General features: G+C 46.1%; 3 protein-coding genes across 3 annotated transcripts; 2 read left to right on the top strand and 1 right to left on the bottom strand.

Moving 5' to 3' along the window:
• Positions 1-105: 105 nt before the first annotated feature.
• LOC100835721 lies at positions 106-5,975 on the top strand. Its single transcript, XM_003569848.4, has 3 exons — positions 106-778; positions 2,157-2,344; positions 5,071-5,975. The coding sequence occupies exons 1-3, from the start codon at positions 208-210 to the stop codon at positions 5,542-5,544; spliced, it is 1,233 nt and encodes a 410-aa protein (XP_003569896.1). The 5' UTR covers positions 106-207; the 3' UTR covers positions 5,545-5,975.
• Positions 5,976-6,129: 154 nt separating this feature from the next.
• Positions 6,130-10,955, top strand: LOC112270567 (nuclear localization sequence-binding protein-like). The gene is made up of 2 exons (XM_024458274.1): positions 6,130-7,364; positions 10,700-10,955. The coding sequence occupies exons 1-2, from the start codon at positions 7,092-7,094 to the stop codon at positions 10,718-10,720; spliced, it is 294 nt and encodes a 97-aa protein (XP_024314042.1). The 5' UTR covers positions 6,130-7,091; the 3' UTR covers positions 10,721-10,955.
• Positions 10,956-17,589: 6,634 nt separating this feature from the next.
• LOC100836031 (probable xyloglucan glycosyltransferase 1) lies at positions 17,590-22,473 on the bottom strand. The gene is made up of 5 exons (XM_003569849.4): positions 21,253-22,473; positions 20,114-20,422; positions 19,722-20,012; positions 19,508-19,621; positions 17,590-18,727 (listed from the first exon to the last, which is right to left on the bottom strand). The coding sequence occupies exons 1-5, from the start codon at positions 21,967-21,969 to the stop codon at positions 18,098-18,100; spliced, it is 2,061 nt and encodes a 686-aa protein (XP_003569897.1). The 5' UTR covers positions 21,970-22,473; the 3' UTR covers positions 17,590-18,097.
• Between the last annotated feature and the right edge of the window lie 4,773 nt (positions 22,474-27,246).

Raw genomic sequence — 27,246 nt, forward strand, 5'->3', positions numbered from 1 at the left:
TTTTCGATGGTTATTTTTCGGCACTTCATGTTTGGCCAAGTTAAGCTGTAAGTTATGTCTTGAGATTCTAACTAAACTCCATCCTGTCCGTAGAATAATTTTACCCGATAGTATGCGCTAGTCCTCCGATGCGCCGGCAGGTCACTTTCCAACTTCCGCCACTTGACCCGCCGCCCCACTCCACACTCCGCGGCTCGGACGGCGGCGATGTCATGGCTCGCGCGCTCCATCGCGGCCACCCTATCCTCCGCCCCCTCCGACGACGACGATTCCGTGGAAACCTCCGGCGAAAAAAGTCCGGATCACGCCGCCCACCCCCCCAACGCTGACGACGAAAAGGACGAGCAGCCGGACACCCCTGGCCGTGGAGTCAAAGGCGACATCTCGGAGCTGACCGAGTCCCTCAGCCGACGCTTCTGGGGCGTTGCCTCCTTCCTCGCGCCGCCGCCGCAGGCCGAGGCAGAGGCAGTCGAGACGGTGGCGGCGGATGGGGAGAGTAGTGGAGCTCAGTCCCCGCGGGTCGCTGGGATCCGAAGTGACCTGGCGGAGATCGGGGGTAGGGTGAGGAGCGGCATCTCGATCCTATCGAACGCCAACGCCATGGCTGAGATCTCCAAGATCGCGTCGTCGTTCCTGCCTTTCGTGGAGGATGAGGAGGAGGAGCAGGTCGAGGCGGTCGGTGTGACCGAGGAGGTGGTGGTCTTTGTGAGGCACATCTCAACGCAACCCGAGACGTGGCGCGATTTCCCCCTATTCGTCAACGACCGGCAAACCGATGGTAAGAGTTAGCAGTATCGAACTTTTCTGCTGGTGTTTTATTTATATTGAACTAGCTATTGTTGTTAACTGTGCAATCATTTGGTTTCAAGAGATGTAACTGCACCAGAAGGCTCTGAATTCTGAAACTAAGATTTGTAGAGTGGACTTAGGCGGTTTTATGTGGATCTTCGGAGTTTTGCTCTATTAATGATTGTACTGCGTATATATGGTTAGTGGAGGAGTGGATTTGCTGAGTGTCGAGAGATGAGAGTTGTAGCTCCAGCTCAAATTCACTAGTATAGCACGTTGAAGTGGACTAAATTTGCTTAAATTTGTGAAGGTTTGTCAAGGATTTGTGGTTTGAATGAATGTATTATGTTAGCCTTCTATCTTATTGCATTTGCAGATACTAGACAGAATGGCTGCCTGAAGTGGGTGTTGGTTACTCTTTCCATTTTAGTCCAGTCTTGGTTTTAGGTTGAGTTTGCCATTTTGATTATTCCCTCCGTCCAACAAAGGATGTCTCAACTTTGACTAAATTTGAATGCATCTATACACTAAGTCATGTCTAATACATCCAAATTTTTACAAACTTGAGACATCTTTTGTTGGACGGAGGGAGTACATTAATTTGAGGAGATAGTTAGTAGGAGTACTTGTAATTGAGGAAATATTTGAAGTATATACTGCTAACTTATTGATGAGAAAGAATGAGTCATGTTGGTCAATTTGTTCTAGTTCCCAGTCTGGTCCTTCTCATAAATGCTGATGATGAAAATTTTATTGCTTAACATGTATTGGCAGCATCAAATTATTATGAAGCCACAGTTTCTGCAGAAACATCAGGATTGACTTTGTCATTTACTGATCTACAAGACCTGCCCAGACGTAAATAAGAAAACAGCAAGCCGCTCAATGTGACAAAGCTTTTTTGTCCAGGGACTCCCTGATGATACGATGTTATTAGTACATGGGCAAAATGTAATTGAACCGGCTTTTTTTTTTGTAACTCAACCAACTATATTTTATCTATCAAGTTTTGTAGATTTTAGATTTTATATATAGATGTAGCATATGATGCAATCTTCCTGTTGTTTAGGGCATAATCATAATTTTCCCTACCTACTAAATTTGTTGGCCATGATACTTCCTTTTGCTACTGCACTTGTTTACACCGACTTGGCATAGTATTGGTAACAGATGTGGTTTGGAATGATCTTTATGGAGTACTCATTATCAAATGCTCAACATTGTGCTCTGGCTCTCATTATGTAGGGGTTGTACTTACTTGTGGCTATTCTTGCTTCCTGTTCCATCATGCCAGTCCTGCTTACCAATATACCAGGCTGGTTTGCTCAATTCCTTTGCTTATACCTGCTATGCTTTTTGGTGCATAGATTTTGAACTGTCAGATACACAATGTGAACATGCATTGGCTATAGAGCGTATTGTACCAAGCTTATCATATCTCAGGACTGAACTTTGTTCTACGAATATGAGTGAAGCATGCTTCTGGAAGATCTATTTTGTACTTCTTCACTCAAAGCTCAACATGCAAGATGCTGAACTTCTTTCAACGACACAAGTATACTCCATTCTCTTGTCATATTCTTTCTGTTTTTGTCAAAAATCATCCTTTGTTATTATGATTTTCATGTCATCCTGCTGCAATACATACAACCCTACAATAACTTTGTAAACGGAAACATGTGCCCACACATTTGATCATATGTACCTGTTTCCAAATGGGACCATTTATTTCCAGATGACAATATATGCAAAGTTACTTTTGGAGTTGTAGTTGTAATGTCTACTACCGGGAAACCATCTCTTGACCCCTTTTAAATCTATGCTTTTCCAGCAATACGACATATTTTTATTAAGCAGGAAATAGTGAAATGCCCTGTTGCTTTATTCTATGCAATTTGATAAAATATATAATTGAATATTTGATCGAACACATTGTCAAATAGCACTATGAAGATACGTCTGGAACTTCTAAGCTGAGGAACCAGGTTGATTGATCTGACTAATGAACATGAACTTCCAAAATTAACTGTGGATATCGTCTGCTCAGCCATGCACGTTGAATCTATCTGCTTATAAGTATATTTGTTCTACAGCAGCAACTACTCATTAATCTGTTATCACCCTTGCTAATGATAGGTGAGGTACCCAATGTCGAGTTAGATTGCTATGAACTATTTCTCTATGTCTGAGTATCTCAATAGTATTTTACTAACATAAAATAATGGAGCATCACTTGTAAATATAGCTAATAGCCAAATTATACTTTTGATCATATCTTAGACGTAAAGCATCAAAAGGGTTAAAGTTTAATACTTGTAGGTGCAAATTCTAATTGCATGTGCCCCGGATATAAAAATTTAGTACTTGCTGGTGCAAACCCGACTGTGCATTCTTTATTAGAGTAAAATGTATAGATTACATACCAGTTCAGGGCCTCACCAATAACAGTTGGGCGCAGTCCTGCATGTATACACAGTGTGCAGCTTGGTACGTGGATAAACTCTATCACCATTTGGGTTTAGCCTCATAATTAAACTCCAAATGTCTTAATAGTCAGATGATGTGGTGCACTATGAGTCTATGATGTATTTTTTTTAAGTTCAAGTAGTTACTTAATTAGAGCAGCTAATATCTAATTAGTGACTCAATAGTTCCTCAATGAGTGGCTATGTCCTCCATCCTTAAAGTAGATGTATCCATGCATGCTAAACAATGGATTTTCTAGCTTTTTTCTTGGATCAACACTTCAACAGGCTTTAAAGGAGGATAATTACTGAGATTGAACACACAGCATACCTGAGCGCCATCAACAATAGCACAATTTAGCTCTGCAGAGCAAATAGATAGCGAAAATGCAGCAAAAGGTTGAACTCGGAAACAGAGTGGAAAAAAGACTTCACCTATATAGCAACAGGGCCAATTGTAATATTTGGGAAAAGGTTGCCACACAGACTCAATCTAAAGAAGAAAATACCACTATATTTACTTGCAATTTTTTTTCCACGTACAGGCGTACCCATAATTTTTGTGTTGGATGTCCACTTATAACATGCAATTTGATTTCTCGAAAAGTACAATGTAGTTTCATAAAGTTTCACATCATTATAATTTCAATGAGTAGACGTTTGAAATTTGCAAAAACTACAATAATAATAGTTCACGGAAGAAAATTGGGCTTCACAAGTTGGTGGGCTGTGACCATGAGCACTAATGGCTTCACAAGTTGTTCCAAAGGTGCAGCTGGACTGGTGGATTCTTAATTTATTTTTTGAAAATTCTGGGCGCTGGGTCTGCGCAGGCGCCCATGACTGTCGAAGTAGTATTAAGGGGTTTAATTGTTCACTGAGCAAATGCTTATTACCTTTAGATGAGGCCAACTGACATTATCTACCACAATATCCTGAAAAGTACAAAATCATGGCGAGATAAACGTGAAGGTAAATTAGTCAACATATTTTAACTGTTAAACCTACCATACCAATGCATATTTTTTAGCTTTCTGTGTGAGATGAATGACAGGGAACTCACTTATTAACCAAGTGAACAGAACACATTTACTAAGACTTGAACTCGCTTTGCCATGAATACCAATGCAAATTATTTATAGTGTTAACACTCCCAATACTTGGTTATATTTGAATGGAAGAAGCTCACATCTTTCACATACCAAAAGGCACATGGTAAATTTCCCTTGGCCAACCAAAATATCATTAGTGTAGGAGCTGGAGATATCAATAAAGGCATATGTTGTCCTGACTAACTCGTTGATCCGTCAGCGAAAAAGTTTTCATAAAACATAATCAGACAACCTAGAATTTTTTTAAAATCTCAAATACTCCCTCCGTCCAACAAAAGATGTCTCAGTTTGTCAAAATTTGGATGTATCTAGACATGATCTATACACTAAGTCATGTCTAGATACATCCAAATTTTGACAAACTTGAGACATCTTTTGTTGGACGGAGGGAGTAGCATTTTAGCAAACACCTGATGGGAAAGTGTGCAGAGCAAACCCTTCAACTCATGCCCCTGAACAAGGAGGTGTGTCGATGGGACACGGAATTATGGGGCAGGACGTGGTTTAGGCAACCTAATCCAGCAGTTACAGATGGGTCGCAGGAAATTGTTGGATGTTTTTTTAGCTTCTCTAGAATTGATGTAGGGTGCAAAAGAAGCCTCCAGTAAGTCAAATAACAGATAGTTTTCTTCTGGTAATGTTGGACAGGCTGTCTCGTGTTGACCTGTTATAAATACCACCTTAAGATATTCTCATTCATGCAGATCCTGGAAGCAAGAGAAGAATTATTGCAAAGCTCCCCGAAGATGAAAAAGTTAGGATCTGAGGGGCCTGGGGGGCCATCAGGAAGCAGAAATGTTTCATCTACCCAAGCAGAAGATAGCGAGTTCTTGCCCTCAAGCATCCAGTGCAAGAGTGAAATATTTGAAGCAGTATCATTCCAAGAACCAATTCCTGATCCTTTGCGCGGCATTGAGACTGTCAAGCATCCTATTTTAACCTCTGAGCCAGAAATGGTCGACAAGTCTGTAATTGAGGAAATGGTGGTGACAAATGAGATCAAGAGTATACTTGCTGTGAAGCCTAGCCTTCATACCGCAGAGGATGATGACGACAAAGAAGTGGAGGAGTGGTTAGAAGATATGGAGCATGTATCCAGCAAAACAGGCAACGTCACTTTAGCTTGTCAGGACGAAGATGTGTCTTTCAGTGACCTGGAGGATGAGGATGATGATTAATTAAGGGACGGCTAGTAAATAATGAATCCCAGTCAGCTCACTCCTGCTATACTACTCCGTCCGGTGATGAACACAAGGTTGTGTTTCAGGAACACTTGCTGTTACTGAAGGATCTTAGGAACTGCGTGGCAGCAGAATCATGGCAGGCGCCAGGTATTGTATATCATGGGTTTACTCTGTTTGATTCTAGTTGCAACCTTATGTACGCACCGGCATCTTCTGTGTACATAGAAAACAGCAATAGTGCTGGTCTGTAAGTACTTTTTTTTAGAAAGTGTAAGTGCTGCTTGGCCACGTTGATATGGGATTCATGTAGATACCACAATCTAAGGTGTGTTGTCAGATGCTGTGTAGTCGGTTAATCACAAAGTGATCCTTCCATTGTCGGCAAACCTTTCCTGTTTTTTGAGACATAATTTTCTTTCTTGGATGAACATGCTGCGCATACACTTCACCAAGCAGATTTTCTCAGTTGCGAGTCCAGTTCTCGGAGGCAGAATTTTTGCACCAGGATGAAATCTGGTCCATGGGATGTGTGTGCCAAAGTGTTTTGTGGTTGCAACACAATCTTGAATACCTGGCCAGAAGCACTACTCGGTACAATGAGGTATGGTCCACGCGGCCAGAAACGGCGCTCGTGATTTCATTTCGATACACATTCACATTTTCGACATCACATTAAGTACATTGCATATTTCATATCATCATTTTACATCATACAAATACAATTAACTGCACCCACTAATCAACATACGTTTGCGCAAAAGAAAATAAAATCAACAAACATTTTGTAATCTTATCGTTGCTAACCTAAGCATATGTCAAAAAAAAAAATACTAGTCAAAGCAAGCCACCATCTTCCTGTGAGTACATCTTCCTGTGAGCAGTACCCTTCTCGTATTTTTGTTACCCCGAGAGGTGCAAAAAAATGTCTTTCCAAGACCCTAGAATATCCAACCCTCAGACCATTATTCAGCTCTATGCCCTGCTCAATATTATCCCGGCCGCTACCTCTACCAAGCAGCTTCTTCGTGGTCTCAGTTCTCACTCGTCTGCTCCACGAGACCACGACGGATCGACTCGCTCTGTCTCGGTGGAGGTGTTGCAGAGGCCGGAGACTCTCCGTCCCGTCCAGGGACCCTGCCCAACTGCAGGACTAGGCGCGCGGCCCGCCGGCGTCGAAGCGTCAGAGGACCACCCGACTACGAGCTCCTGCCTCGGAGGACCATTATCCGACCGCAAGCCGCAGGGTAAGGCTCGCGGCTTCGGCGCTTCGCTTGTTAACCCGGCCCGTACGTCGTGAACCTATCCCCGTAGGAGCAGGCCGACCCATCGTGAACCGACTATCTCTCGCTCTATCTCCCCTTGCTCCGACCAACTTTCCTTATCTGTCTCCCCCCATTCCGCTCCGTCGATCAGACCATCACACGCGCAAAACGCGAATCCGGCCGCCCAATCGACAACAGTTGAAACCCTAGTTTGGTGGCGCCGGCAGGAGCGCGCTGAGCGGAGAGGTTGAGCGAAGAATTCGATCTCAGACGAGTACGATGTCATCGTCGAGCATTCCGCCGGCAGAGACGCCCCCATCGCCGCAAGACCGGAAGCTGTTCGTCGGTTTAGGCGCCAGCAAGAGCAGTATCACCGTGGCCATGCTCCGCGAGCACTTCGCCAAGTTCGGCGAGGTGGCCTCGGTGTTCCAGCCCAAGCACAAGCGCACGGGCATGCCACGGGGCTTCGCCTTCGTCCAATTCAAGCGCCGCGAAGACGCGCAGCGCGCGCTCACTGCTGACCCGGACAGCCACGTCGTCGGCCGTTGGAAGGTGAGCGAACCTGCGATCCCGCTTCTCTCTACTTTGTTCTCCTGGATCTTGGAGTGTGTATTGACCTAGGTTTTGTGCTTTCGTACGGTGCTGCCTCTTTCTTCTTACGAAATTTTAAGCTTTACTACGACTATAGCCTATGCGACGATCTATATACTTCTTCTTGTTGCATATAGGAGTAATTTTTTTTGGATAGGAATACATGCATTCCGTTAAACTGCAGGCACGACAAGTCGTTGGCCGCAAGACGAATTGCATCGTCCGGGGTTAAGTTCATCCAGATCGACCTCGTGGTCGGCTTGTTCACGCCCCACACCCAAAGTAGCCAGTACATAAGGTAGATTATTACAAGTGCGTGTGGACAATAGAGAATCTTAGACTCTACGAAGCCAAAACTTAAGAGATACAGTACTTGATCTCCCTAAACATCATTCCAAAGAGGAGCAGCGCGCATCATGATTAGCCGAAGTGACCGCACGTTCGAGGAGTTGGCTGTCAGTCTCAGGATTATATATCTTCCTCATGCACAAATTCTCAGCATATAGAACCCCGGCCGGCCCTCTGATCATCGCCTCCGCCTCAGCATATTGTAAAGCGTCCATGGCTTGACTGATCGATCCGGCAGCAGCAAAGATAATATCACCCGTTGAATCCCTTGCCACCACGTACTAGACGTGGTAGACTTGAAGACGTACACCATCACAATTCACTTTGATGAAATCAGCACGAGTCTTCTGCCGGTGAGACATTTTTTTTTGAGGAACTGGCAGGAGCACTGCCTTTTCAATAAGAAGAGAGCAAATAATATTTACATGGAGGCGACGTTTTTAAGGGGGAAACGCGCCAAAACCACGAAACCAAACTGACCAAATCTAGTCCGGCTCTATGGCATGACCAACGGCCAAAAGGCCGAAAGCCAAGTTACGATGAGCAATATCCTCGAAGGCCAGGTGGGCGACCTCAACGTAGGTGAGACGCGCCAGGGAGAATATGCGGCGGTTTTACTCCTTCCAAGCATTCCACCAGAGATGACTTGACCACTCATCGTTCTCTTAGCAATCTTGGCCGCCCGGAGAGGAGGGAGAGGCATCCCCCACCAGGCGTCGATGGAGACAGAAAGACTTAGTCAGGGCCGCATGCTCACCCGATCAGGCAGACACCAACGTCCAAACGTCTCTAGTAAACGGGCAGTCCTTGCATAAGTGGGTGGCGGTCTCTGGGGCTCCTAAACAAAGCTGACAAATCGGGTCGTGGGGCCATCCACAAATGGCGAGTCTGTCGGCAGTGAGGATGCGGTTCTGAAGGAGGAGAGCCAGGAGAAAATGCGAGTGAGACATTCACTCCGCAGCCTGGGCATATTCTCCTTCCAAAAAATTCCTTCATTACCCTGAAATCGGACGCTGAAGTGGAATTCCTTGATAGAGGAAACAGATTCCCCTCTATTAGATTTATTTTGTTCCGACCATGACAACCACAAGAAAGCCACTCTCAGACGACCCACATCAAACCATACGGAAAGTTCAATGATCACCTTAAGACGTACCTCCGGTGCAGATCTAATGGCAGGCACAGAGTTTGCATCTAACATCTTCCAACAATAAAGACAAGACCTCCATCTTTTCTAGCAGCCTAATCCAAGAAGTGTGGCAGGGCACACCCGATCGATATGAATTTAGGAGTTAAGAAACTTACTAATTGGCTCCTAAGTTGCGAGGCATGCCGAGTTTCGTATCCCCTGCGGGGGCGGCAACAGTAGGCAGCTCGCCGATCCTTGCCACTACGTTGGTGAGTGTCGAGAGACCGCCTATGACGGTTTCGAGCACCTCGGTTCTTTCCGGGGACGGCCGGTAACGGAGGGGCGACTGCGACTTCCGTCGTGGCGACCATGCTTGCGGCAGCGTCCGCATTGGTGAGGTTTCCTTCTTCCTCGGGAGCCCCCGAGGCACTTGATTTCTTAGTTTGCAACCGTGTAGACTTCGCGGCAAGTTGGGTACTCGATGAAGTAGGCTTCACCGCGGCCATTAAATTTTCAATTGCGGCGAGGGTTCCCCACGGTCGGCGCCACTGTTGTTGTTCTCGACAATAATTAGAGTAAGGGGTGCCAAAACTCGATGGCACAAATGCGAGTATAAAAGTAGGGCGTGTACGCCGGTCTTATAGCGAAGGTCGCCGTACACTTGGACAAGTTGACACGTCGATATTTTTTGAATATGTTCGGTCGACCCTGCGGTGCGACTTAGTCCTATGTTAGGAGAGGCTTCGAGGGGGTCGTTAGCCAAAACGTTTGGGTCGATCGAGGCTCCCCGAATCACTTAGCGAGAGGTCGAAAGGGACCGTCTCGTACTTGGGCCGAACGAGGCTTCTCAAGTAGCGAGGTTGAGATATCCTTAGGACTCTAACCCGACTCCCTCTCCTTCGGGCTTGGGCCGAACGAGGCTTCCCGAGATCCCGAAACTAGAGCTCCTCTCAAAGAGGCTCTCTAGCCCTCTCCCCTTGAGTTTATTCAAGTGAGAGTTAATGATACATGCCCCCATGGGAGGGTATTTATAGCCTAGGGATCCATGACAAAAGACCATGGCTACCCTTGAGGGAGAAAGAAAAATGGGGGCAAAATGGTAAAAATAGCTCCTTTGGTCCATAGATTTTGTGTGCACCATATGAGGAAGGTAGGGCTTGGTCCATGGTCCACCATGGACTAGGGCGCCCTCCCCTCATCTTTCTTGTCCCCTACTCTATCTCATTTGACCCCTTGACCATGGCATGAGAGGTTTGACTTGTTGATTAGTCTTCTTGGTCATGTAGGATTGACCGCGCCATGTGGGCGTCTTGACTCGTGCTTGCAAAATGTTGACTCGGTCGTCGCCACGTAGGATTTATGGTCCGGCACATATAAGGGTTTTATTTTACTACAACATGGTGTTTCTTCATCTTATTTGCATGTTCACATGCAAACAATAGTCATCTATCATTGCAATTAGTGTGGTATTACTTTTAATGGAATGATTAGTTTCAACGTTTGCACAATTCATAAATTAATGTGTCATTTGTGGGTACCTCAATTAGCAAAGTGTTTGTAACAAACTAGTTTCACCATTAAACGAGGAGTGTTGTTAACAGCTTAGTATCGGACCAACTGAGGAAGAAACGGAAAAAAAAATTGCAAGCATGGTCACCCACGTTTATGTCTGGAGCCCCACTATGGATGACAAAAAAGACCGTAGTGATAGCTGGTGTTATGCTCGGCACAATAAATAAAGGCAAGATTGTTACTCCTATCTCGTTTTTGGGAACCGCCGTTACTTCTACTAGGCCTCACAACAATGAGACCTCCGCAGGAATGGATGCGTCGGGGATAACGATGCTCGACTCGTCGGGGCGGCCCATGGCGCGAAACCTGCCAGCGGTGGAGAAATCAGGCGCGGGGCTGCAGGCAGTCAGATTCTTTGAGCTCGGGGACAACGGCAACCTAGGCCTCTACTTCTTTGACCAAGGCCTCAACGGGTTCAGCACCACATACAAGGCGCTCGGGTTCTGTGAGCTTCCCCTCACGCCTGAGGGGTCCATAGAGTCTACTCCTCCTCCGGTACCTGCGACGACTTCTCCCTGTACGGCATACACTTGCCCCGGCCGCCGCCCCTGACCTGCAACATGACGTCGTCGTACGACATGGTGGAGCTGACAGGAGTCACCACCGTGCTCAAGGCCGACTCGCCACTGACCAATGTGACGATGCAACAGTGCGTGGACTGGTGCCTTCAAGGCTGCTCGTGCACTGTCGCGCTCCACGTTAGGGATGACGGCGCTAGCATCATGAACGACATGGCCGGTGGCGTGTGCAACCAATACGGGCTGACTGCCGGGGTCAGGGAGGTGATCGGCGGAAGCGCCCGGTCCAGCTACTGGGTGAAGGTTGTTAAGCGGAGTACATATTACGCGCGCGGATCTTGGGCTGGGGAGACGGCGGCTCGAGCTCGACGAGCTCGCCGGAGTAGGAGCAGGAGGCGGCTCGGCTGAGGACAAAACAAGGGAGGAAGAAGGGAAGCAGGGGAGAAGAAACTTGTTACAACTGCATATCCAGTTCCTAGTTTTAAGGACCTGGTGAGTAGGTCATTTCTAGAACACCGGGCTAGGATTTGGCACAAATCTGAAGGGGAGGCGCACAACAGTGCTCCAACGGAGGAGGTGGTGCTAAAACAGGTAGTGATCCCTTTAATTTCTTACTTCATTTCCTTGCCGACGAGTATATTTTACAAGATTGTTTACTTCCTAGTCAACGTTTGCATATTTGATAAAATGTGTCATTTATGGGTACCCAAGTTACTAAAGTGCTGACAACAAATTACCATTGAACGAGGAGTGTCGTTAACATTCCTTGGTATCGGTACCAACTGATCGAAGTAGAAATGGAAAAAAAAGGCAAGCATGGTCACCTATGTTCTTGTCGAGCCACTTTAAGGATGACATATGCTTGGCGCAATAAATAAAGAAGACTGTGGCATCAATGAGAACATTTTGTGGCATCAAAGAAGACCGTATATCTTTATCCTCTTCCATATGCCAGGCTTGACGGGTATTCCGCTGCCCTAGTGTCTTCTCCCTTCTTGTTCTATCATGCAAATTTTCCGTTATAATTTAGTGCTTATTAATAGGGGTAGGCGAAATAAACCAAAACCGAAAACCGAACCCAAATTAACCGAAACCGAATTGTATGAAGTGTTCTTAAACTTTGATGCAACTTAAAGCCTCCAAGAGTTTTCTTGTCAAAGTTTCTCCTGTTTGATACTTTGATCATATATGTGTTGGAAGTTGAGCTAAAATTAATGATTTGATGTTGTGAGTACACAAGTTCGGTTATATCGGTTTAAACCAAAACCGAACCGAAAGATACGGTTAACCGAATTGGCGGTTAGCTCAGAAACCGATCATATTTCTGTTGACATTTTTCATAAACCGAATTACTAAAAAACCAAAAAAATAACCGAACTTTTGCTTAAAACCGAGAGCTCTTTTGCTGTATCCTAGAATAAATATAGACTGTCAGTTTCTTTCGATCCAATGGTCCGTATAATTTGGTACTCCTTCATTAATCCTATGAAGTGCCGATTCAAAAATCAGAGTACCTTCATCCAAGGGCAAAATCGTAATTTACACCACACTATTTATTATTTCTCATAAAAAGGTAATTTGCAGATCGGTGGTGATTCCATGGATTGCTCTCGGGGGTCAGGGCTGTTTGCTATTCCTGTCCATGATCGACTCACGCCAAGGTTAGATGCCGAGTTCAGAGCATCACAGCACGCATGATTTGCCCGATCAATTAATCAAACGGACACTGCCGAGCGGCAAATTGCTGGACGACCGATCGGCAAGTGGCGGCGGCGCGAACGCACGGTAGGAGAGGTCAAAAAATGGATCGCGGCCGTCGGCGGAGAAATCGTAGCAGCCTACGTCCTCCAAATCAACCGGACTGTAGCAACCTACGTCCTGCAAATCAATCGGCCTGTAGCAACCTACGTCCTCCGAATCAATCGGCGGCTTTGTTCCCAATAGTTAGCGAGAATTCGATCGGGCTGGGTTGCCACCGAGAAGCTCCTGATCTGTCGGGAGCCGGCGGCCACTGGCTTCTGTCGAGATTACAAAGGAAAAGGCACTCTTCAGAAAATGACTAAATTGCCCTCTAACATGGACGGTCAGATTTGTTTGGCACTCCCATTCATATTTTGGAGTACTGGGTACCGAAAAATGCTCAAAACCGAACAGCCATCCCTACATATTAGTGGGGTAGCCATGATTCCGGTTAATTAGGAAAGGGTCATTGTGCGACATCGTGTTTGACATATCTGTAAAATTGTTATAAACTTGCGGAGAAAACTTTGTCTTTAAAGTTTAAACATTGATTCCTCCTCAACTCACTTCCAGAGAACTTGTAGTGTACTCTAATCAAGAAATAGTGCGGGTTTGAGGTTTTCTTGTGGTGATTTTTCATCTTATTTGCATACATTTCCATCTATCACTTCCAGGCCTCGCAAACTACATGTAAGAATCTTTTCTAAACCATGGACTCTCCATCAAGCCAACCAGATTCAAATATCTAACATCTGACCTTCACAATTCCCTTTCCAAAGTACCAATGCCATCTAACTGCATCCTAATGTGCCAAACTTCATCATCCAACCTAAACAGGGCAGGTTCATATAAGAAATGGGCCAAATTGACAAACAGTTCAATCTAATCGACAAACCATACTAATCGAGATCGAGATCGAATCGAACAACCCTAGCCCCCAAATCAGCAAAAAAAAAACCCGATGAACACTAGCCTCAAATTGTCTTACGGAGCAAAAATATACAGAGGAGGAGCAAAGATCGAGCGCTTACTGTGTATGGCCGAGTGAGTCCATCCAGTGCTGGCTCTGGCTAGCTGGCATCGGCCGAACCGACCCCTCCGTCTAACCTCCACCGCCCGCCTCCGCTGAGCTCGGTTGGGCTCAGCCACAACGCCTCCCTCCCCATGGTCAACCACGGCGCAACCGCTGCCTCCATCATCGACAACCCTCGACGTCGCCATCGCTTCTGCCGTAACCAGGAGAGCGGGAGAGGACATAGATGAAACTAATGTTACGTTCGTCCGGTCAGTTGGGTTCGGGTTCTAAGATTATCTCCACTAGGTCTCCCAAAGGGCCAAAAAAGCTAAAATGGGGACGTCGGAGAGAAAAAACGCACCCAGCCACGTTCCCAAAGAACAACTTTTGCGTTGGCCCAAAACTATTTTCATCAGGCCCCGCCAGACCACCTCCTTCCAAAGAGGGGCAAGCGGGGCGCCAGCTAAACACTGCACCCAATGGAAAAAGGGCACGCGTCCCACAGCTTCTTCTCTCTCCTTCATCTTTTTCTCACTGCCGCTCGTCTCTCCGCCCGAGCTCTCCCTGTATCTATCTATTCTCACTGGTCGCTGCCTCCGTCCGCATCTTCACTCACGAGCAGTATGACCCGACGGCCGGCGACGGCGCGCGCTGCACCACCACTAGATCCTCTGCCTTCGCCGCCTGCGGCAACCACTGGCTCGGGGCTAGACGCGACGGCCGGTGACGAGTTGTTTCGCGGGCTGCAGTACGTCCTGGGTACCTTTGGTGGCGAATATGCCAAGCACCAGGGTGGTGCGGCTCGACGCTGGTGTGCAGCCGGCCACCACCTGCAGGCGCCTCGAATCTTGGAGTATTTCCCCTGCTCCGTGTATGTTCTCGCACGATTGGAAATTGGGAAATTTTGGGCACCATTGGGGACTGGCGTGGGGCACGATTGGAATGGGGGAATAGAGAATTTGGGCCACAATGGTTGATTGTTTGGTCGAGATTGAGTTTGGGCTGCCCTACTCTGCGCCGCCGTCGTCGGATACATAGCAGGCGAGATTCTTCCCTGGGCATTAGACGATGAGGATGGAGAGCTAACGGGGCGAGCAGCTTGGGGAGGCGCGCGGAGGCAGCGACCAGCGCGGGGCGAGCAGCTCGGGGCGGCGCGGCCGCAGCGAGCAGCTTGGGGAGGCGAGCGGAGGCAGCGACCAGTTCGGGGCGGGCGGCGTGCAGCTCGGGGCGGCGCGCGGCGAGCAGCTCCGGGCGGGCAAGCGGCGAGGCCGACCACGCCCACAAGAAATGTCAGGCAAAACTATGCTCTAAGGCACGGTCGGGTTCGGACAACTTGGCCTCACTCGCACTGACATGTGGGACTCCGCGCGCGGGAGTACCGGAAGCCTAAAAGACGGTGGTCATTTGTAAGAAGTTAAAAAAAAACAAGTGGTTTTCCTTAAACTCTGCCCCAAATGTGGTGATGTTTTGTAATCTACTCAAATTAAAATGAAATCTTAGTGAAACCAATTTTTATTCTATATTCACTAAATTAGCGTAATTTAGGGAGGGGCGAGGCTCTGTAACATTAATTATTTTTCCTGATGGATAAAAAAATCTACCCACAAAAAAAGAACAAAAAATCGCTAGGGTTTGGCATCATATTCCACTTGTGACCCCTCCCTAAATTAACGCTTTACGCGTCTGAAAACGCATTTTTACGCAAAGCAAAAATACCATCCACAATAGTTCCATCTAATATAGTACTGAGCCATTTTGAGATTGGAATTTGAGCTGAGTCATACTGGAAGATAGAAGCACAGGAGAGAAGCCATTTTGAGCTTTGAGTCAAGCATGCGATCCAAAGGGACAAGCTGTGTGCAAGTCTGAGCGTGATGGCATGCATATTACTCACCTTGTATTCAGTCCATAAAAAGTAGAGTGAATTCCATTTTTTTTGTCCTCTGTTTTCATTTTCATGACACAATCTGCCTCGTTTAGTAGAACTTCTATAAATTTACCAATTTAAGCAAACACGTGTCGCTATAAGGCACATGGAAAAACCGGCACCTACGTGGCATGCCAACTAGGCTTGATGAGTGTGCTCAACGTGGAAAATGAGAAAAAATAGTACTCCTAGATTCGAGTAATTAATGTCATAAGTTTGCTTAAATAAAAAGATATATATTTATGGATATTCCACGAAATGCGATAAATTGTATCACAAAGTGTCATAACTTCTATATTTATGTCATAACTTCTATAAATTTACCAATTTAAGCAAACACGTGTCGCTATAAGGCACATGAAAACCCGGCACCTATGTGGCATGCCAACTAGGCTTGATGAGTGTGCTCAACGTGGAAAATGAGAAAAAATAGTACTCCTAGATTCGAGTAATTAATGTCATAAGTTTGCTTAAATAAAAAGATATATATTTATGGATATTCCACTAAATGCGATAAATTGTATCACAAAAATGATAATAGGGTAAAAAATTACGGATTTGCTAGGGATCAGTCGACTGAGATTTATTTTTCTCAGTCGACGGCAGGAACTGTCGGATTTGGCCTCAAGATTCGTGCGAAGAGATAATAAAGGGAACTACTGTACATGCTTAGGTAAAGCTGGCTGGCTCGGAGGTAAGCATGCTCTGCAGTTTTGAAGAGGTCGCAAGTTCGACTCTACCCAATCCATTAACTGTTTTTTTTTTTCAGTTTTCCTCTTTTGCTTACCTTTTGTTTTATTTGTTCTTTCTTTCACGTGCACAATACTACGTAATTTTCACATTTGTTATATTTTCTTGTGTTCTATTTTTTTGCCAAGTCCGAAAACCATAAATTGTATGTGTGTTGGAACTGTCATTTTTCGAGTTAGATGAGCATCGGTACATTGCAAGCGTAATTATTTCAATTGCACAATGATTTCAACTATAATTTTCCTGTTGCATGTGTTGCTTATTCAGTTGGGCCATGGTTGGAACCGTAATTTCGTTGCATGGAGGTTGCAACTGCAATTTTTTAAGTCACATCTCGTTATTCTTCCCGTCGCGTGTGGTTTCAACTGCAATTTTTAAGTCACATCCCGTTATGTTTCCCGTTGCATGTGGTTTCAACTGTAATTTAACTTTGTAGTTTTTTCAGCTGCAAAATGAGTCCATATAATTTTTTTCAACTGCAATTTTCTAATTTGATACGATCCAAAAAATAAGTGCAAATATATTTTTTCAACTGCAATTTCTGAACTGCAAATAAAATTTCACATGAAATTTTTAAAATTGCACATAAAGTTTGCGTGCAATTTTAAAATTGCACATAAAATTTCTCGTGCAAATTTTAAAGCATGTGAACAGCCTAACCCACCCAAAAGGAAGCCCACTAGCCATTACTAGGATCGATCGGGAGCCAGCCCAGCCCACACAAAAAAACGCCAACAGGATCAATCGGGACTCGGGAGGCGGGAGCCAGGGTCGATCAATCGATCGCCTCGTCGACTGAGAAACAACCTTTCTCAGTCGACTGAGCTACTCCCAAAAAATTAAATTCACTCTGAAAAGTAACCCAACTGCTCGACACATATGTATATATTTCTTATTGCCAAACTGTACTAAATGGCAAGTGTTGATGGCGACAACGCAACAGCATCAACAGTTCATCGCACAAGACAATGGCACGGGATGTTTTCCATTCGCGCCCACATGGACTGTTGCGAAGGCAAGGGGCAAAGCCCCGGAACTTAGGCCTAATTGTCCTTATCAGGGACAGTGACACAAATCAAACATGCGGATTACAAGGCCAAAAGTAGCAACTGAGTCATACAGCTTTCATGTGTACCTGTGTATATTACAACCACATTATCGCAGCCCCTCACGTAGTCCGCAGATCATGTTTCCATTTCATGCAAACTTTTGAATCCACCAGACACATCCACAAATCTTCTGATGCTCAAAATGCAAAGGCACCATGCCACCATGGTGTGGCGTTAGTGCTACTGGCGTAGAACAAGTTTTCACTATGCATTAATTTGTAGTAGTGACGAGCCAAAGTACATTACAGATGGCAACAGTATCTCCATTTGAAGGTAAACTGTCGAGAGAAAACAAGAAGACATCAACCCAATCTAATTAACCATTGAAGATTCTTACTCCGTACAAAAGAATGAGACCTCGAAGACTATCTCACCGGCCGAGTCCCAAGCCATATATCTACAACCCCCAACATTTAAGTGTCTCTGATCAACTGCAACCCCTTACAATTGGGCACCATCGATCAGAGCTTCTTGTGTACCCATCAAATCAAATCGTGTATCATTATTTCCTCTTAATTCTAGAAGTGATCTTTGTTGGCATAATCCACGTGCTTCAAATGGATAAAAAGAACATTATAGTATCCTATCATTTGACTTGCTCACCGATTAGATCAAGTCCGACAACCAAGAACGAGACCCCTTGGAACAGAAGGAAGTAGAAATGTATACCCTGAACCGATAGCAAGCTGCGAGCTGCTGCTGTCAAGAGAAGGAAGGAGAGTGCTAGTTCCTTCCTATATAACCTATTGTGTTTCTTCTTTTTGGAATCCTCTTTAGGGCGGGATTCCTCCTTTGCTAGGCAGTCAAGATTGGGTGCAGACCCTACTCTCTGTTGCTTAGATTGCTTCTCGTTCTCGACAAGGGCGACAAGGTCGCCCTCAGAAGAACGGCCTGATTTCTTAGTGACAACCCACTCATAGGCACTCCCGAGCTGGAACAAGCCAGAGATCATAGCGTTGAATTTGGTCACTGACATGGTGTTCTCGAACAGAAGGTAAGGAACAATGAATGGGAAGGATTTTGGGGCAGGGAGGATGTTAAGTAAGGACATTGTTGCCGGAATGTAGCATACTACCCAAGCAGGGAGCTCAGCTTCAGGAGCAAACATTGTCATGGGAAGGATGACGCAGAAAAGAGTAAAGGAATAGAAGGGTAAAATGAGTTTGCGGAGGAGAAAGAAAAGGAATATGAGGTTGAACTTCTTCCAAAACCCAATCTGCAGCAGAAGAGATATGCAACGTCATTGCCAGTGAAATGATACATAAAAAAAGGACAAAGAAAGAAAAGCATGTTGATAATAAAATTGTGTGTTGGTAAATTTGCACTCGACCGGTTTATTTGCAGGCTAAACTTCATTACAGTGTTCAAAATATTAGTATTTTTTAACTGAAATTAAAAAATGAGTAGGTAACACATAAAATGCAAGCCTCGGAACTAACAGAATTTAGTAAAGGGAAAGAGTAAAGTGAATAAGCAATAGCCAGTTGCATATAAAGGAATACACCAAACAGGACCGTTTCCCCTTGTCTGACCTGAAGCATGTCCTGAATTGTGAAGGAACATGGTGGAATCAGGCAAGGGCCAAGCCACAAAAGGAACTACTCATTCAGTCTCTAGAAGCCAATTTTCTTAGCGGACCGATAATTGGTTTGGTACTGGATTGTATGCTCCATGATTTTACTAAACTTCAAGCAGAATAAACTTATATGACAGTGTAACGGTATGATTTTACTAAATTTGTAAACATTTTTTGATGGGAAAAACTTGCGAATGTACATCCTACTGGTGCTTCATGGGGGAAAAAACATTCATCTCGCCGATGCATCTTGTCATAATAATCCATTATCCACAGAAAGCAGCTAAAATATTCTGAAGAGCAAGAAAAGGATGAACCTAAACAAAGTGTCCTTATAAGAGAACTAAATTTCAAAAATGTCATGCTTTATATAATGCAGAACTGGAATATGCCAACAAGATGATCTGATGATGTCCATACCTTTGATTTGATAATGTCCACAAAGCAGAGTCTAAACAACTGCATGGGACCAGAATGCCATCGATGCTGCTGTTTTCTGTATGCTTCATATGACTCCGGCAATTCACACTGGCACTGAAAGAGTAATCATGTACCACGGTTTGGATGTGATTACAAGTTTGTTGGAATACCATACAGAATAGTCATAAAAACCATATGAGAGTTTATTTTGTACCTCAACATCATTAAGATACAGAAACTTCCATCCCTTGAGATGTGCTCGGACAGCTATATCCATGTCTTCAACTGTTGTTCTCTCCATCCATCCTCCAGAATCCTCAAGTGCCTTGATTCTCCACACTCCTGCGGTTCCGTTGAACCCAAAGAAATTGAGAAATACACTGTTAACCTGCTGCTCCACCTCAAAGTGGAAGCACAGATTTATGTTTTGCAGCCTAGTTAACAAGTTCTCATCCTTGTTTACAAAAGACCACCTTGCCTGAACTAATCCTACATCCTCATTGCCCTGGAAGTCCAACGCGTAATTCGTCAGCATGATGATAGAACTTTCATGGACTCATCCTTACATAAGATTCTACCACAGAAATGTGAAATTTTGAGTTATACCTTGAAATGGGGCACAGTTTTCTTCAGGAAGTCTTCTTGTGGTTGGAAATCAGCATCAAAGATGACAACAAACTCATAATCTTTGACGTAGCTGCAGTTCATGGCTGACTTGAGGTTTCCAGCCTTGTAGCCGTCACGGATCACCCGATGTCGGTACAATATGCGGACACCCTCCCGTTGCCATTTCTCCACCTCCTCTTTGATAAGAGCTGAAGTCGCAGCATCATCAGAATCATCCAGCACCTGCACCAAGAAGTTTGACCTTGGCCAGTCCAGATTGCAGACAGCTCCAATGGATTGCTGATACACCTGCAAACATATAAATTGAGAGGATGAGCTAAAATTGTTCAAATTCCAAATTCATTTTGCAAATTAGTCAAGATTTCCCTGGGTCGGATTGTTTAAAATGAAACCTATCTTGCCCTCATGTGAAACATCAAACAGCATCCTTAAAGAAATAAAATTATAGTGTAGTAAATTGTACTACCACCCTCCATTATAGCTACAATATAACGTCTGATGCTTCTATCAACTAACCGTGGGTGAAAAAAAATTTCACCTTCCTAACTGAATTGACAGCTGCGTCTAAACTGTATGATGAGTCTTTTTCTTTAATAAACATCTAAAATGAGTCTTGGGATAGAACAGATGGTGCAAATCTAGGCAGACACAAGTGTGGTTTACCAACACCCAAGCACCCCATCCCAGAACATGAAATTATTTATCCAAATACTCCAGTTCCAAAATCAAATGTTAAACCCACCAAACACTTCAAAAACAGCAACACCCAACACTTATAGTGGAGTACTCGTACTACTTCGAGTTGTAGTAAAAAAATCGAAACCGTTTCATTCCATCTAAACTTCAATCCCAAAATGATAGGGACATGGAGTATACTAGTAGAAGTGGTAGTATGCATCCGTGGCACTACAACCAAGAAACACCCAATCTGAGCTATCCTATGGTTCTTATCCACTCGTTAAGTTGTCCCAGTTGCAACTCAAAATCGGAATCTTTCGATCTCTGCAGCCACCAATGCTGCCAGGGCACTGAACGCCCAATACCAGAATGCAACCTTGATTATTTATGCAGAGAAAAAATAGTCAGAGAATTAGAATTCGTAAGTTTTTGCATCTCACCTCCTTCTCGTTGCACATTGGAATCTGCACGAGCACCATGGGGAACTCCTCGACGCCGGTCTCGATATCGTCCGACGCTTTGCCGCCGGTGGTATTGGGGACGGGCTTGATTCCCCTGAGCCTGATCCATAAGCAGCCGAGGCAAAGGATGAGTCGGTCGGCGCTCTGGATCAGGAACAGGACGACGCAGGCGTTGGTGAGGAACTGCAGAGCCGGCGCGAGGTACGCGACGCGGGCGCGCATCCAGGACGCGTAGGCGGCGGCGAAGAGCCCCTCGACGGCTTCCAGGTCGGGGACGGCGGCGAGGTGCCATCCCTGGGCGTGAGCGGCGACGTCGACGGCGAGGAGGAGCATGGAGAAGAGGAGGAAGGCGCGGAGGCAGGCGTAGAACCTGGTGCGCAGCACGGGGCTCTCCCCAGCCGTCGTGGCCGCGTCGGAGTCGGTCCGCCCGGCCGCCACCCGCCTCCGCGCGGCGGCCGCCACGGAGAGCGCGGCGGAGGCCGCGCCCGTGAGCTTCCCCGCGGCGCGGTGCGCCTTGAGCAGCATCACCCACGTGATCTGGCGCGCGTTCTTGCCGCGGCCGGCCTTGCCCCCCGCCGCGGGCGACCCAGGCGCCGCCACCTCGGAGATGGACCAGTCCGGGCTCTCCATCTTCACCACCACAGGCGTTCCCCCGCCGCCCCCTCCCCGCGCCTCCTGCCCCCACCACGGCGCCATTGCCACACCCGCCCAGACACAAAATGCCGCCTGTTGGTAGGCTCACCTCCTCATCAAACACAGCACCTAGATGATGCTAGAGCTAGAGGTGGACACGCCAAAGACGACAGAGGTCCGAATAGGTGGAAATGGCAGGGGTGGAAAGAGGACGAAGGCAGCAGGATCCCACGCAGAGAAAACAGCTCACAACGGCGCCGCGGAGGGGATCCAACTCCCCCTGAGCTCGGGACAAGCCGAGCCTTTATACACGACCCCTATGATTACCACCGCGGCGCCACCACCACCTTCCCCTCGTCTCGTTTCCCTTTGGCTTCTGCTTCCAGCTGTAGAGCAAGTAGTCCGTCCTTCCTTTCCTCGAGGGCCAGGACGGAGGAGTTCCCCGGCGCGGGTTTTAGTAGTAAGCAGAATTGATTAAAGGCGTGCGTGTTTGGGGATCGGCAAATGGCAGCTCGGTGCTCCCTCCCGCTTCTTGGGCTCTCTCGGCTCGGTGTGATTAGCGTGGGCAACGAGCGGGTACGTACTAATAGTCGACGAGAGCTTAATCCTGGGGGGGGCAGCGAATGCAACGGGACACGTGAGGTGCGGGCGGGGCACGTCGGGCTAGCTAGCTGGGCCTGTGTGCGAGTGATGATTCGTTGCGTGGAGCCGGGATGTGTCGGTGGCGACCCCTTTGCTCACCCTGGGCCACACCCACACGTCCGTCCCTCCCTCCATTCACCGGTTCCCGCTGGGGTTGGGTTACTGCGCTGCCACGACGTTTCTGCAGCAGCTTTGCGCCTCTGCTCCGCTCCGTTGCTGCCGTTCGTTCCCTAATCGCTGCACTGCTGCCCTGCCTGCTATGCTATCACCACCAACAGCAGCGGCACCTTCCCAATCCTCTGCCGCCCCGGCCCCGTGTTCCCTCCCGTGTCTCACCCTCCACCGTGCGCCAAAAGTTTTATTACAGCGTGGGAACTGGAAAAGAGCCTTCCGGGTTCTGTCGGTCGCGTGGCGTTTCTCGGAGCCGGGGTTAATAACCGACTGGCTGGGCTCGGCGCGATATGCATCATCATTGCCGTTGCCGATTCACGTGCCGGATACGAGGCGCTGGGGCTCCTCCTCCTCCTCCTGCTCCTCGGCTCCTCTCATCAGGGATCGATACATCGTACCACATGGAGAACATCCACGAGGCCAAGATGCAGCAGCAGCGGTACAAGACGGTACTGTAGCAATTGGTGGGTTAATTGGGTGCGAGCGATAGGCGCTCCCAATAAATGATGGATCGGCCTGGCGGCCAATCGCCCAATTTACGGCACATTATTGATTGTCGTGGTGGTGATTGATGCGCGCGGCTGACGGCATAAATAATACTCCTCCTACGCAGGGCGAAAAATTGCAGACGACTTCAAAGCCCGAGAACCGCCACTGTCTTGCCTTTACCTGACCTGATCCGATCATAATCATCATATCGCGCGCTGCCTGTGGTGGTTTAGGCGTTCTGCTTCCTTTTCTCCTGCGTGTGTCTTTTGGTTCTGAACCCCTTATTTTACTGTGATCTGCAGTTCTGCACGATACGTTCAGATCAGATTGCAGAATGTAATTCTGTCAGCTTTACCTTCTGGATCTGTAGGGTAATTTGCTGCTAAAGGCCACGTATTTGTTTGATCCGTAATTAGTTGTAGAGGAATTTATATCGAGGTTAGAAGAGCTCTTTTACAGTGATTGTTGGGCTCATGCGGCCCGGGCATTCAGTTTTGTGGCTTTGCAAGTTCCTGCGGCGGCGGTGCGTGGCGGAGTGCGTCTTCGCGCCCTACTTCAGATATCAAACTTGCATGCTTCGATGAGCGATCGATCTCTCGAGGCTCGGGCTACTAGCTGCTAATGGAGTTGATCGCCACGAGAGATCAAGCTAGATATATAATGTGAAGGAAGGAGATGGAATTAATTAACTTGTACTGGAAGTTTTTATCAGTGTTAATTCTGATCCTACAAGTTATATATATCAGTGCTAAATAATACTACTACCAGTAGCATGCTTCGAGCAATAGAATTCTCCTCGAAATGTAATCTTGATGCTGACACGTTGCCATTGAATTGGTCGATCGTGTTCTCCGGCGGCTCCGGAGTTCCGATCATGTTGAAGACACGACCAAGGTCGGTACAGCAGCGATGCCGGCAATCATGGCGTCAGCGGCGGCCGCACAAGGAGGCCATGACACGCCTGGTAACTACAACGACCATGGTGCGGGAGACGGCAGCCATGGATGCATCAGTTGCAGCAAGAGCCTGCTGCTCATGCCGGCCCAATCGATTAATTAGATTAAATTAGATTCCTACCAACAATCAGCAAGCGTTTTTCTCGCAGCACAATCAACGGGAGCTGTTCCAATGCATTACTTAAATAAAAGGACCAAATTACCTCTACAAATGGATGGCTAGATTTATTTGGTACACCTACCATCTTTTATGGAGTACCAGGGTAATTGTAAAATTTCTCAAAAAATAATCGATAATCGTGATACTTTCCAGTACTTTTGTTTTAGTATTTTTCAGTACCTCTTATTTGTTTCACCGTTGGATCAATTAGGTCGGACGGTTCCTAAAATCGTCAACCATCCTAAAACTTATATGAAACATTTTGAGAAAAGATGCGTTGAACTGTTGAACGAAAAAAGCAAATGGGGCAGAAAAAGCTGGAGTTGTCTAGACGACAGAAAACTGCCGCTGCTTACTTTTCATAATTACAGAAAGGGGCATTAATTAATTATACAATTTGTCTGCGAGGTCTGGTCCAAACACACACGCACACACACAGAAAAAAAACACAATATCAAGCGATTCAATCGAAAGAAAACAAGATCAAACCAAGGATCTGTCTGTCCTGTAGTTGGTTTCAGCAAATTATTGGAGGGAGAGGGAAATAGACTGAAGACGAGATTAGATCTGGGTAGCATGAATGGCCACTTGGCTTGATTGGAGATTGCAAGATGACACATGATTAAATGTTTAGGGAGTTAACACGAACATGTGTAGCGGGATCACGTAGGTGGGATATGTGCAAAAAACATGGCCTAGTTGAGTCAAACTTGGATTGCACATTTGCTGGATCCATGTGACAAAGTTCCTGAAAGTGTATGGTCTTCCATGTTGTAGGCTACGGCCGCCTACATGCAGAGGGACCAGGGCCTCCTCCCTGTCAATTTTATAATGCAACGAGGACCATGGTTGGATGTCAAAAGATAATTCACTTATGCTCCTTCTTTATGAAAAAAAATATAACTTTGAAATCATAGCGCGGCAGTAGAAACAGCACAAAAGACGTGCTGCTACACCATAACTGTTCTAACTGTACAACAGTACAAGTCAAAGATGAAACCTGCCAAAGAAAACTTTGTCAGCACAAACAAAGGTATGTTCTTCTGAAGCAACTAAACATGTCTACATCGTGGCGCCTATTTTTAATCAAACTATAACACAAAAGTACTAGAGAAGCACGTTCTGCTGCCTTATAAATTTGCATCCTTTCTCTTCTTTTCTGAACAGCGCATTTTCAGGGAGCAAACAAGGAAAAGTTCAATGCATAGAAATAAACTACCAGGGGAAACAAATACACACAAGCCAAGATTGGATCTGCAAGGGCTCCATTGGTCTCAGGCGGGACATGCAAAAAATCCTAGGGGCCTCTTTGATTTAAGGAAACTTCATAGGAATTATGCAGGAATATAATTGTAAGAAAAAAAAATTATACAACTCATTTGATTTGCAGGGTTCGAACCATAGAAATATTTCCTGTGGCCTACTACGCAATTCCTTCAAGCAAGATGCTGCATTTTGTTTTGTGGTGCAATCAAACAGGTTCTGTTACACATTCATGTGTTCTGAATTCTTGTAGGATTCAACATGTCATGATATTCAATTCCTACATTTTTGAAACTCCACGAATCAAAGAGGTCCTAGAATTCTCGGGGACCCCTACACTCAACGGACCAGAAATAAGGGTAAATTTGAGCCATTTACTGGAAATTTTCAGACCTCGAGAGAACTCAAAGCCAACTTTTGAAATTTGTTTAGGACAGGCAGATTTTTTAACCATGGGCATTTGACCTAGTGGCTAGAGCGATCTAGTTCAATTCCTAGGATTGACAAAATTAGCGTAAACGACCAAAGTTTTTTACAAGTACCTCCTCCAATTCTAAATTTCAACTAAAACAACGACAAGAATTTAAAATCGAGGAAGTACTAGCCAACGCTGGTGCCAAAAATGAAACAACCATCATCACCAAACGACGGGGTTTGATAACATGCCTCGTAGTTGGGCAATTCATCGTATGCTCCATATTAGTCTGGGTTTGATCATTTGCCCAACTTTCTTCGACATCTTGAAGATTTACTCAATTTTTATTGGATACACCTAAAAAAACTCAGCCAAGTTGGATTATTAGTCCAAGGCAGCACTTGTAAATCAAGCATCTTTGCGTCGACCGATCGAACAGGCGGGATGGAACCCATGTACCTCTGTAATTTTGTCCGCTGGTGTATATATCAAGTTGGCGATTGCTAGATCAGATGCACGCAAATGTGGAATCCGATCGCGATCGGTATGGGCACGTACGAGTACAGTCTACAGTCGTAAACTGGCCTGGCTGGAATGGAATACGACGAGGATTTGCAGGTTCCTTCTCTGCTGCAATACGGTACAATCATCCCTGGCTACAAGGCAGAGGCGATGCATCGATCCGACCATGTACGTGGAGCCGGGTTAGAAATGTCCGGACCAAATTATGCCAACTATGGCAAATCATATCATGCCGTGCCACCGCGCTGCTGCTTAATCCATTCGTGGTTACTCGACCCACGCAGCTCTTGGACCAAAGCTTATCATTATTGGGGACGAGATTAGAGCTGATCATGGCTAAGACGTTGCGTCGATCTGACCATGTTTTCCCTTCTCTCCTCTTGCTATTATTGGTTCAAGTTCAGAGAAGTAACTATGGATCTAATTTTGGCAACTCATACCGGCAGATGCACCAGCTAGGCAAGCCATGCATCAGATTCAGATCGATGTGCTCGAGAGGGCACAGGCGCACAGCACTGTGCCTTGCTTGCACTGCATGTAACCTGAGTGACAGGCCAGCTTTAGTTTAACTCCTGCTAGTTTACTTGAAAACGGAGTTAGTAGGAGTAGCAACTCACATAGGCTATGGGTGGAGCCACATGGCTGATAAAAATATGCAGTTATACGTCTTGAAGGGCGCCATGGATGGAGTGGCCATGGGGAGGACGGAAGGAATCATCCCA

The sequence above is a fragment of the Brachypodium distachyon genome, chromosome 2 (genome assembly GCF_000005505.3).
Source record: "Brachypodium distachyon strain Bd21 chromosome 2, Brachypodium_distachyon_v3.0, whole genome shotgun sequence".
NCBI lineage: Eukaryota > Viridiplantae > Streptophyta > Magnoliopsida > Poales > Poaceae > Brachypodium > Brachypodium distachyon.